This window comes from Atta cephalotes (assembly GCF_000143395.1).
Source record: "Atta cephalotes unplaced genomic scaffold scaffold00026, whole genome shotgun sequence".
In the NCBI taxonomy this organism is placed as follows: Eukaryota; Metazoa; Arthropoda; class Insecta; order Hymenoptera; family Formicidae; genus Atta; species Atta cephalotes.
The window spans coordinates 3,058,444-3,072,327 of NW_012130090.1; the positions used below are offsets into that span (position 1 = coordinate 3,058,444).

The 13,884-nt window shown below is 30.9% G+C and overlaps 1 protein-coding gene across 1 annotated transcript in view; it reads right to left on the reverse strand.

The window, feature by feature from the left end:
* Window positions 1-7,673: 7,673 nt before the first annotated feature.
* The window catches only part of LOC105620415 (spindle assembly abnormal protein 6 homolog), a 6,812-nt gene continuing 601 nt past the window's right edge, over window positions 7,674-13,884 (reverse strand). The window contains exons 2-4 of the mRNA XM_012201911.1: window positions 11,691-12,351; window positions 8,326-8,456; window positions 7,674-8,151 (exon numbers count right to left, since the gene is read on the reverse strand). Coding sequence (XP_012057301.1) covers window positions 7,674-8,151; window positions 8,326-8,456; window positions 11,691-12,351 — 1,270 coding nt within the window. The remainder of the gene's footprint in view (window positions 8,152-8,325; window positions 8,457-11,690; window positions 12,352-13,884) is intronic.

The following is a 13,884-nucleotide window of genomic DNA, read 5'->3' on the forward strand; positions in this document are numbered from 1 at the left end:
GTTAATATAATCAAAGAGAAACCTGGAACGTCTCTGTATTTTAGATGGACCTTAGAGATTCTATAATCAATTTGGCGAAAGTGGGCACAACTCCTGATTGGTTCTCCACTTGATCCACTTGGTATTCTTCGGATAGCTTACATTGTCGGAAAACGAGCGAAGAAAGAGATAATTAGGGATGTAAAAAAATGATATTTTTGACTTGAGAGAAAAGTATTAAGTAAAAAAAACTAGTTTTTTTTACTGTAAATAACGATATTTTTGATCAAATTACATAAATTTCATGAAAAAACATATAGTTATTTCAATATAATTATTTGAATGACAGATATTTTATATTTAAAAGCTAAATAATTGATATTATTGATATTATTAATATACTGGTATTATTAATACAGATGATACTTCATAAGCATAATAGATATTGTTGCATATTAGTTATAATTGTACTGTATATTTTAATTATTTTGAGACATCTCAATATGATTTTAATTCAAGAGTAATTAGAGATTCGATGAACGTTGTCTCACAAATTTAGAATGTATAATTACAATCACAGTGCATGACAAAAAGTGTCAATTAGTCTAATAAAGTATTATTTGTATTAATAACAATATAGAATACTTATTTAACTTAGTAAATATACAGTATAACGAACTACTCTCCGATGATCTTGACTTTAACATGTCAAGGTCATGACCCCGAGTGACTTTCGGAAGGTTTTAGTTCGCGATCGTCCTTCGCGTTAAAAAGTTATTAACAAAAAAGTTTGAAAAATAATGCATTGTTTCTGCTATACATGCAATATTAAACCATTCTACATAAGTTTTGACTTTCAACGAAGCGACTTTTACCCTCCCCCTCCCTTCTACTTCAAGGATGACTCTCATTCCCCCCTGTTTCTGAGGCATACATTCAATACTTGATGATCAGAAAAAAGGCAAGAAGCAGAAAAGTTATGAGAAAAAGAGAAAGAGAAAATCCGAAAGGAAGAAAAAGCATGTTTAAAACAGGAGAAAACTCATCAACATATCGAAACTTTAGAGAAGGATTACAAAGAGGCCAAAAAATTGAAATTTCTAAAAAAAAAGTGTCCAATAAATTCTTAGATGAAGTGAATGATCGGCTCAAAAAGGCATTGAAAGATAATAAAAAGATGTGATAGTTGCACAAGGAATGTTGGAAGGTGTAAATGTATTAAGGAAAAAAATACACGAGAAAGAAGTTACAAGCTAATTACAAAAACAAAATCGAGAAAAGAAAATCCAGGCTTATTACTTCCTTCCTTAAATCCAAACCATTAAAAGTACCACAATTGGAATAAATATTTTATTTCATATTTTATAATTTTACTGATATAAAAATGATAAAAAATGATTAAAAAAATAAATTTATCTAATATTTAATGTTGCATCATTTGCATAATTTTGTTGTGTATTTTCAGCATTTAAGTATGTTTTATTGTTCTTCTATTTTATGTAATTTAAGATTTTTTTAAGAATATTTTTCATTTGATTATGACCACAAATTTTATATAGTTCTTGGTAAACATTTATATTTTATTATATTTGTAATTTGAAAATATTAGTCACAGGCATAATTCTAAGAATGTTATGTGATAAACGAACACAGTACCTATATATAATTTATTGCAATTTATCATAAAAGGATATGAAATATTTTTTTTTTATAATCTCAAAAATTTTATAATATACAGTTTTAATTAATGTTTTAATGAATGTTTTTCCTTTAATACCTGAAACTAGTTTAGAAACTTTTGTGAAAGGTATAATTTCAGGAAACTTTTTGAAAAGTTGTGTTTATCTCGCTATATCTCACTATTTACCAGAGTTGAGAAACATTATTTTTTCCGTTACTCTGTCGTTTCTTTCTATAATAAACATGACATTATAATTTTTGTAACTAAACGCTAAGTTTGTATTAAGATTGGAAAAGTCGACTTTTCCAACTTTAGCATTTAGTAACGTTATTATCAAATTGTGTGTTATAAACAGTAACAGTAAAAAAATGGAAAAAGTAACGTTTTCCAAGTCTGCTATTTATTCATTTTTTACTCATTATTTAGTCAATTTTTTTGCGAAAAAAACTCATTTTTCTCAATTATTTTGACGTGCTGGGTGGAAAGTCTGAGGGACGTCCACTCTCAGGTTTCTCTCTGATAATTATAAATTTTTATTAATTGTCAGTCATCATTTTTTCAATTATCCTCAAGCCTTCGGGGCCCCATTGCGTCACGAAAATTGTCCCAAGGCTGATAACCTTTAATAGTATTTCATCTTAAGATATACACATTAACTTTAAATCGAATTTCCACTTATTTTGTTCTGCGTTGACGATGGCGACATAGAATCAGATGATAGCCTGACTAGAGCACTAGAAACGTAGGTATTCGCGTCCACTATTTTTCCTTTTCCTACTCCTTGTTCTGTTCCCATTCTATCACTGAACTGATGGGTTATGGCCATTACAAGTTATGATTTGTATTTGCTGCTTGAAATTTTGTAGCTCCTTTCATTCCATTTTTACTTTCAAAATCAGTTTAATATCTATCGTAATATTAGTGCAGGACCTGAAGAGTATCTGGCGTTCAGGTTATTTCTAGATAAGATGCCAAATACGTATGTCAATGTTGAAGAAAAGAATTGAAATTTCTCATTTGCGAGGAAGTGTAGTGATGTTTATTCACATGTATTTATTTTACAGCAATACAGCAAGTTATCGACGAATATTATCCGCAGGAAATTTAAATAATCGAATATCTTTTTCTGATATATTGATGACAGTTTACTGCAATGCAACGAGGCATTTTATAAATTTTTTGTCTTCGTTAATATATAATATTTCAGTTTTTTTATAGTCTTCTTTTCGTCTCTTAGTCTTATGGTAAAATTTCGAAGTGCGGAAATACATAAATACGAAGCTACAAGATTTCCAACAGCTTAGAAGCTATAATCTATAACAACTGTAACAATCATAACTTTCTCAGCTCAACAGCAGAATAGGAACAGAGCAGAGTGGAGAAAGGAGTAAAAATGGCGAATATGCGAATATTCATGTTTATAATGCCTTAGCCTGACGAAACCGATAGCCATCATACACTCACATAAGCACTAGCCCATATACACTCGCTGATTAAGGCCCAGTTCCATAATTCATGATTAACTCTTAACCGAGATTCAACTAGTTTCTCATCTCTTTCCAATTCTACAATTGGAAAGAAACAATGAATAAGTTGAACCTCGGTTAAGAGTTAATCGAGGTGAATTGTCAAACTAGGCCTGAGATGGAGAAAAAATGCAAAGAGAGAAACTGTAAATATATTAACTCTTCAGTTCGCATTTTTTCTTCGATGTCTGTTTCATTCGGAATCCTGCAAAATTATTAGACTGGTTAAGCTAACCGGAGTTTGGTAAAAATCGCTCTAAAAGATTGCAACACTTTTTTTATGGATTTCGGAATGCAGTTTACTCACTGAGCGATTGGTTCTTACTTATGGATCCGTAAGTAAAGACCAATCGCTCGGTGAGTAGGCTGCATTCCGAAAATCATAGAAAAAAACTTGCAATCTTTTAGGCTACGATCTACTTGATGCTATAAATACTTCAAGTTTGTAGCGCCAAGTGGACTGCACTCTTATAGCGAATTCGATTGGACGTACTTAGTGTGCACTGGCATATTAAAGCCGTACACAAAATAATATAAAGATATGTTTATACATAAACATAGAAATCGATTAAATCCTGAAATGCATTTGTACTACTATATAGCTAATATATTTTATAATTCGAAATATTTGTATTTTACTTTTATAAAATCAGTATTAAAAATCAAATTAAATCAGTATATAATGATTTTAATATGCACCAGTGCGCACTAGTTCTTCAAATCGAATTCGCTATTAGAATATATCCACATAAATTAGCCGCATAGAGAAATGCATAAAGAAAATTATCCTATCGCATTTTTCTTATAAAGACGCAAAATGTAAAATGTGATTGGATAATTTTCGCTATGCATATGTTTATATGGATATATACCCTTAAGAGACCGCAGCACAGACTTTTGCATAACGCATAACGCATGTTGAATCAACTAATCAAAATCTTTCCTTCCATTTCATGGAAAAGAAGAATTTCGATTGGTTGATTCCCTTATGCGTCAGGACGGCGTCTCATAGAGCGGAAATTGACAACGGAATGGAACTCGCGTGCGTGCATGCGTGCTATATGAAAACGTTGGATCAGAAAATGTTAGTCTGTCCGATAAGAACGTGGTCGATTTATATATGAAAGAAAAATTTATTTACTACTATTTAAGTAATAATGATTATATTTTATATTTTATTAATTAAATGCAATTACATTAATAATGTCCAGTCACCACCGATCTATAATGGACTGGCATCTCTGAAGAATACTTTCCACTAAATTGATAGTATATTCGTGTGGTAAAGACCTCCAAATGTATCAAATTTCGGCAGACAACTGTTTTAAAATGAATATCCTCCGAAATGAGATCTTCTTTGATAAATGTCCATACATTTTCAATCGTATTCGCATTGGATGATTGCGTCCAGTTCAACACCGTGATATCATTTTGTCACTTTCCAGTTCTTGCAGAATCTGCTTTGTTATTTTCTTGAATCTAATCTTCATTTTTATGGATAAACCAATATTGGGCAGATAGTATCAGAATATTAGGTGTACAATTTTGCTTCCGCCATTTTCCTATAGATGGCTTTAGCGGTCGAAATAAATAGATCATAGACGTCATACAATAAACTTGGGCATCTGTCAACATAATCCCATAGAAACATTAGTCAATTTGTGTCTGCATCATAAACTTATTCTCGATTAAAAATGTTAGTTTACGAGCCAAATTCTCGTCATTTGCGGGAGATTTTAATTTTTTGCTTCAATATGAAGAAATCTGCGGCTGAGGCTCATCGAATGCTCTCAAATACTTATGGTGAGGCCGTTATTAGTGAAAGAACGTGTCGTGAGTGGTTTCAACGCTTCAAGAACGGTGATTTTGACGTCCAAGGTCATGCTCTGTATTTGGTGGGACTCGGCGTAGTGGATTATGAACTGTTAAAACCGACTGAAACAATCACAGGCGATCGGTATCGAACGCAATTAATGCGTTTGAGCCGAACATTGAAAAACAAACGGCCGCAATACAACGAGAGACATGATAAAGTGATTTTGCAGCATGACAATGCTCGACCCCATGTTGCGTGGTCAAGACATATTTGGAAACGTTGAAATGGGAAGTCCTACCCTACCCGCCGTATTCTCCAGACGTTGCTCCTTCTGACTATCACTTGTTTCGATCAATGGCACACGGCCTGGCTGATCAGCACTTCCAGTCTTATGAAGAAGTAAAAAATTGGATCGATTCGTGGATAGCCTCAAAAGATGACCAGTTTTTTCGATGCGGGATTCGTACGCTACCCGAAAGATGGGAGAAAGTAATGGCCAGCGATGGACAATACTTTGAATCATAAATGTATAATCAGTTTTTTACAATAAAGCCTCGAATTTCGGAAAAAAACGGCGGAAGCAAAGTTGTACACCTAATAGTATAATATTTCTAACATTTTTTCTGCATTCAAGTTATAAATAAATAAAGATAGCTAAATCCTTGTTCTGAGAATCAGTCCCAAGCATCTTTACATGTGCTGTGCCACGTTCTGGCAAATCATTTACCATTTTTGTTTCAATATAACATTGTACCTACTTTTAGAAGAATGATTTTGATTTTCATACGTATTTGGCAATAGTGAATTAAGACATTTTCGATCGTTTTAGATGTATACATAAAAATATAGCTTCATAGCGTGATGCGTAAGTGGCACTCATTTTGAAATATGCTTTTTCTATCAGGAATCAAATAACTGACACACTATAAGTTTGTTCGCGTCGCAAGCTCCAACATGCTCCAACTCACTCCTACTCATTCTATTAAACGTGTTGAAGTAAGAGCTATGGTAGGAACATATTGGAACGTACTGGAATATGCGACGCGAACAAATCTTATGGCTAATAATGCATCAAAAGGTAACACCTATCAGCACAAAAAAGTTAGTAGTGCATTTTCTTTTACTGGCTACGAGTAATCGCGACCACGCTCTTATCGGACAGTAATACATTTGAAAGTTTAAATACATAGAAAAATGTATGAAACATATTTGCAGTTCTATATCCTATGAAACACGCATATTTCTAATTTTTTTATTTCAGTGAAATTTGTTACACATTGTGTATCAGAAGATTTCTGACACAGAAATTGTAATACTACTTCTGTAGTGCTGGCTTCTTTTATTAAACAAAAATCAAGTTATTATTTTCTTAACAATTTTCTATTACTTCATAGTTGATAATGATGTCTACTTCGAGTACATTAAAGGGACAAAATGGGCGGCAATAGCAAAAAAAAGACAAGAAAGTGTAGATGACAATTGTTCCCCTTCCATTATCAGTCGCAAGATATCATGGCATTCGGGAGACTTATTCAAGAATATATTTTCAGGAAAAATCTCCATACACAAAGGATCGTCCTCATGAACGCGAAGGACGTGAAAGTCGTGATAAACAATATCCTTTTTTATAGATCAAATTTAATTAAGTACAAATATTATTTTTATTATTCACAATTATGTTTTTTTTTACAACTAATTGATTTTATATAATAATAGATGCAGTGGAGTTACCGCTACGAATGCTTCGAAGTATTTTTTGATTGGTCAATCAAATGCTTCGAAGCATTCGTAGCGGCAACTAAGATCGCATCCAATGTTACATAACATCTCGTAACTAGAACATTTGTGATATTTAATGTGATATGGTAATATATTAAATATTGTAGCTAATTAAGAGTTAACATAGCTTATGTAATATGTAGAATGAATCGTACATAGAATAAATCATACAATTATTGAATAAAATAAATAGGTTTTTATATGACATTTTCTTATTTTAATTAACAAATTTTGCTAGTACGTGTATTAACATGATTCAGCGACTATAAAAATTATGTTTATTGTATTTTTGTTGATTATAAATGAACATATATGAAAATAATATTGTAACACTTAATTACATTACTCAAATATAACTGTTATATTTTATTCCGTTTATGAAATTTGTAACATTTTGTTTTGAATTTTCTAAAAATATATTGTTTTTTATAACTATAATTATCATTATCTTTTTTGAAAGAAAATTCTTAATTGCTCAATAATAACTGTATGATTTATTCTATGCACAAAAAATACAAGCTTGATATGATCCTTAATTCAAGTGCACCAGAAGGAGTTCAGATCCGAAACGAAGATGATGTACAACAATGGAAAGGAGCTCGACTTAACATTTTCTATGCTATGATTTGATGTTGCATGTAATGAACGTAGAATTCAAAATAAAGCAAAAAGATAATCAGTAATTTGTATATTATATTTTAACATCCAGTTTCACAAAATAAATTATCTAAATGTTCGATACTTTTTGATACATGTTTCAATTCAGTCTTTTCTTCTGAGAATGAAGAAACCACATTCTTCGCATATGTGTCTCAAGTATAATTTTCAAAGTTGATTATTGTGCATGCAATATATAATAAATAGTAAATAATATTTTGAAATGTCTTATTTGTTATGAAGAGGTGTTAATGAAAGTACAAAAATACTGATCGGCTTTGGAACTTTCTTCTTCCAAACGCTTTAGCCGTGTCTTGGCGTCCTGAAGAATATCCTCAGTAGAACTACTCTCACTGACAATTGCATTTGTACTAACAATTCGAGTCACAGGAACTGACATTTTAAATGGTTGTAAATGAACTTCCTCCAATTGGTGTGATAACTGGACACTGCGTTGCGTGATCTGTTCTATTCTTGATCGTTGCATTTCCACGAGATTCGTTAGCTCCAGCTTCTCTCTTTGTAGAGTTCTGCATTCATCCATTATGGTACGACTCTGGCTATCAGTTTGAACATAAATGTCTTTGAGGTTGTTTTGAACATATTGATTCGATGTGCTTTGTGACATTTCCTTTTGCATTTTAATGAGTTCTCGTTGCAATTTCTTCAAGCCACTTTCGAACTTCCTGTAACTATCTCGTTCTCTTTGTAATCTACAATACAAAAATTATTTTAATTTATTTTAAATAAACATATTTAAGAGATATTTAAATAGATGACTAGAATAAAAAAATTATGGAAATTAGGAATTGTTACTATTATTTAATTGCCTATCAAGTATTTCTAATATTTTTAGAAATTATCTTTTTCTTGCTTTTATTAAATACCTGTTAGCTTCTTGTGTTAAGAAATTTTGTTTCATAGATAATTCTATTTCCTTTTGTAGGACACATTGTGCATTACTGTTTTTTTCTTCCTTCAATTGCTTTTCTTTCAAAGTCAACGATTGCATTAAATTCTGTACAGAAAGGAACACAAATAAATAAATAAATATATATGTATATATATATATATATACAAAGAACGCTTTTCAGCAAGACACAAACAATAGAATACAATACAGTGAATCATTATTATATCACATACTTAATGTTTTTCAACATTAACAAAGATAACATATTTCACTACATTATACTGCTATCTGTCTCTTGCTGGAAAGTACCCAAAGTAATATAAGATTAGCGCTGAGACACTACCGTGTTTCCAGATATTTAGATTATTTCTTTAGGATTTGACTTTTTTCTAAGTGAAAACTTATATACTGGTCTTTAATAAAAAAAGAATCCTTTATCCTTTATTTATAAAATTGATTATCAAGAAATAATATATACATATAATTATTTAAAAGGTAAAACTGCAGAAAAGGAGATTACTGATGACCTTGATCTTGATATATTATCAAAATGTCAAGGATATGACCCTGAGTGTCCTCCCAATAAGTTTTAGTCATTGCTCGTTATTCGTTAAACAGTTATTAACAGTCGAAGTTAGTAATTATTTCTCTGCTTGGTAGCGTTCAGGAATTATGCTTAGATAACTGTAGTGTGCATTTTTGCTGTAATATACGTAACCTGTAGCTTAATTGTCTGGGCATAATTCCTAAATGCAGTCCTTTATATGAAGAATCAGATAATTTTAGACAGGGAGAGAGATATGAGATGAACAAATTCAAGGAATACAACTTTCCATGCGAAGCAATTTTCCCACTCCACCTCCCTGCTTAGGGGCGCATGACTTTCCACGCGAAGCGACTCTCACCCCCGCCTCTCCCTCCAGCTTCGGGGCAGGCAATTTCCACGCGAAGCAGTTTCCGTTCCTTGCTTAGGAGCTTCCCTCCCTCCTGTCAAAGGAAATGGAAGTTGGATTTTGAAGAGAAAGTGGGATGAAACTCGCTTCGCGTAGAAATCGCGCGCCCATAAGGAAGGGGAAGGAGATGAGATGAGAGCCGTTTCGTGTGAAAAATCGTGCGTCCCTAAGCAAAGAGGGAGGTGAGTGGGATGAGAGTCACTTCGTATGGAAAACCATTATGTAAACAAAGAAGAATACAGAATAGTTTCCAATCAAGAGTACGATAGTGGCTCGCGCCAAGTATTCGCGTGTATTGGGCGCAGGAGATACTACAATGTATCTTTATTCGAATCGTCAAGCTGATTGAAAATATTATGTTCACATCTAAAAAAACGACTAGATGGACGAAATATAATGAAAGTTAACGTCGTTAAAAAGTCGTTATTTTTTTCTCCGATGAATATTAAAGGAATTATTTTAATTTTTTTGTAAAAATGGAGTAAAATAAAATTAAGAACCGTCGACCTGCGGTGCCTGCGGAGACCACGATTCGATTATCGACAATTAATGCTCGAATATGCTCATACACACTCCCTTCACATATTTACCAACATTTACGCATCCGAACCCCTCCCATCTCCCTCCCATTACAGAGACCTCAATACACGCCATATTTATCCAATATATACTGTTACATCCTTACCCATCCATGCATACTTTCGCCCCATCCCCACCAAGTGAGGATAGGGATATCCCTATCCCTATCCTCACTTCATTTTGGATACCTTAATTCTCCTTGAAAATAATACTCTTGAATATTTTTCATAGCTTGCTACATTTTTATCTACCCCCCCCCCCTCCCCTCCTGTTATCTCACTTTGAACACCTTAAAACATCTCAAATACTTTTCAATTCTCTAGCCAACACATCTTACGTATTCCTCACCTAGTCGGTAGCACATATTCGTTTAAAAAACGTTTCACAAATGTTTCTCTGAAACGTTTCATAACTAGTTTTTGAAAATTTGAATTCTTGGAAATCTTGGATTGAAAATTATTTAGTGGAAAATTCATTATTAGATCATGCCTGTAGTCGTTGCAAAAAAAAATTTTAGAATTTGGATGTGTTCAAGTTTTATTGAAATGAGCTTTTAAATCTTGTTTATTATTTAAAGTAAATATTTGGGAATAAATTTTTCATGCGGTCAGTAAGATCATACTAATAGAAAAATACGTGTTGAATTACTTAATTATAGAAGTTAGATTTGATGATTGCAAAACTGTAAGGTGTGGAAATCGTAATATGAGATACAGGGTATTTCTAATATGAAATAATCTTTGCTTCTATGTATAGTGAAAATCGTTGCTAAAGTATAAATGTTGTTGTACAATAATAAAAAGTACAATCGGAAATAAACATCGAATGCCTGTTTTTGCGATGCTTGATTCCAACTATCTGAAAACAAGTCAGCTAGCAACAAAGCAACTTTTGTACGCGCATTAGCTGTGTTTATTTGTATTTTAGAAACATTAAATAAAGTTTTTTAATTGCAATACTGATTTTATGTTTTATTATCGATTTTTCGGAATATCTCATATAGGAGTATAATTTTTTTACTTTGCGATTTGCTCACTTTTTTACATTTCTTTAACTTATAAAAAAAAAAATTTGAATTAAATTTTACATAACATTATCTTAAAGCTTATTAAATTCAAAATGACCTATTATTTTTTTAAATTCTGCCTATAGATTTCTAGCATTTACCCGAAATGAACTCAGTATATCATAATAGTAGCCTTTTCTCTACGTATTTTTTAAAATAAAGTTGAATAAATCATTAAAATAATAACTTTCTTAAATAATTTATTTAATTTTCTTTAAAAAATATATATTTTATTCCAAAAATTGAAAAAGCAAATTTTTTTATGAATAAAGAAAATACTAATGTCATTGCTTCAGTCCAATATATTTACAATTATGTGAAAAATACATTTTTTACCCTTTGTAAATCAAGTGGGAAATCAACATGAATCATCATATGTAGGTATTTCACATGTTTATACTTTAACATAAATATTTATATTATAATTTAATATTGGTGACAACATACTCTCCAGTTGCACGAAATCGGCAACTTGCATGCCATAGTTTTTAAGAATTTTTGTTTACTTTCGTTATATTTTTACTTTCAGCGTCATAATTTATATTATGTATTATAATGATAATAGGAATTTCAGTGTTTAATTATTTAAGAAAAAAATTATTAGTAAGGAAAATGTTTTTTAATCATGATTAGATAGATTCTATATCAAGATCAAGGACATTGGCAGTTACTCTACTTTTCTGCAGTTTTATCATTTATAAAATATCTTATATGAAATATATAAATGGTTAAAGGCATTACCTGAGCTTCTTTCATTTTTGCATTTAATGAATTAAGTTGATGTTTTATAACTGTGGCTTGCTGCTTTAATTTGCTTTCCTTTGTCTTTAACTCATCATCATACAGTTGTTTCTGTTGCATAATTCTTTTCTTTATTGCCTCTATTTTTGTTGCTTGTACAAAATTTACTTCCAAAGCTAAATTAGCTTGCGTTTTCCTGTCGTACATAGTCCTTCTTGTTGATGACTGAGTTTCAGCAACAAGTGAGGCTATCGAGCTCAGAATAGATAGCAACAATGGTGTTTCACTATTCATATAATTTGATATAATGTATTGGCCCTCAGACCTATTGGGATCAATTCCTAAAGTTTCCAGAGTGTGCGCTATGTAATCACTTTGCAACTTATGTCTGCTACCACCTCTATCACTCTCATCAGAGGAGCACTGTGGCACATTGTTGCAAAAGTTTACTAAAAGTGGGACTTCACTAGCAAATATCGACAGGGTGAAGGAGTAATTGTGACTAAACAGATACTCGGCTATTAACATATCATAAATATACTGTTTTGCTGATCTTGCCTCTATATTCTTACATAGCCTCAAATCCTTGCATTTCAAAGCGTTCACCAAGTTTTGTCGTAGATGTGTCCTGATATTAGATACAATCCCACATTTCTCGAACCTATAAAATACAGTAGATATCTTATTAGAAAAACAATGAACGAAAATATAGAAATTACATTAAGAGTTACACAATTAGAGCTACACAAATTGGATAATTATCCAGAAGATGATTCTCAATTTCAACGAAATTATGCTCATTTGATGCATTATTGAAATAAAAGAATCTGGCAGTAAAATGTACTCAGTCTCGCAAAGATGTTAAGCTTAAAATTAATTATTGTAGGTTAGAAAATGTGTTAGGAAATATGTCGTATCGATGACATAGAGGATTGCACAACTTCTCTGTTTTATAAACACAAATTCTCTGCTTTAAAAACAAATTTTTGCTTTAAAAACACAAAAATTCTCTGCTTTAAAAACAAATTCTCTACTATAAAAACAAAAATTATATAGAAAATAATTTATTTTTAAAGCAGAAAATTTGTATTACTAAAGTAGAGAATTTATGTTTATAAAACAGAGAATTTGTATAATCCTCTATGTCATCGATGTGACATATTTCCTAATCTAACAATAGTTAAACTTTAACGATGAACCCTTAGTACACACCTTAGTTTTGGGCATCCTTACTACACATGTTAGGTCATTCGTGTTCTTAATTTCTATTACTTTTATTATTATTAAACAATTTTTATATATTTTGACATCTTTAGAAAGTATTTGAAAAGTTGTATAACAAATTGTATATAAATTGTATATTGTTATAATAAATAGTTAACAAAATGAGAAAAATGTACTTGTTTTCAAAAATATAAAACTGAAATAAAAATATTTAAAGAAAAAATATGTTTTAATATCTTAAAGTTGACGTTCTAAACTACAAAAGAAAAAATAGTTCAAGTGTCGATTGTCCAAAAAATTTAGTTATTTAATAACCTGAAATGATATTTTTTAAAATATGAATGGCTATAAATTGAATGGCTATATATTGAATCTATATTTTAAATATTTTACTGTTGCTATTGTGTTAAAAAAACTTATAATTTATTAGAAAAATGTTCTTCATAACATTATGGACATTTAATATGAGGGAGAATATAAAAAAAATCATCTTGTTTATCAAAGACTAATATGTTGTTCTAGATTAAATTCTTTTTTTAATAATTCGCAAAATATTTCCGCAATTCAAACAAGATTAAAGAAAAAAATAAAAATTTTTTTAGTTACAAAAATGTACATGACAAATATCATTTGTGACCCCAGCAAACGAGAATGGATGGAAATGAATTGAAATTGATTCAGATTTTCAAAAATATTAATTCATGAATGTTAAAATGAATGCTTTTCAATCTTGAATGCATTTTTCTTCATTTATAGGAATTGCATGGAGCACATCTATGCCTTTCAATCTAAAAGTAATTAGCTTTTTCTGCGCCCACACACACACACACACACACACACACACACACACACACACACACACACACACACACACACACACACACACACACACACACATATATATATATATATATAGATATATATATTATATAGTAACTAACTAACTTAAGTAACTAACGTTATACTATAA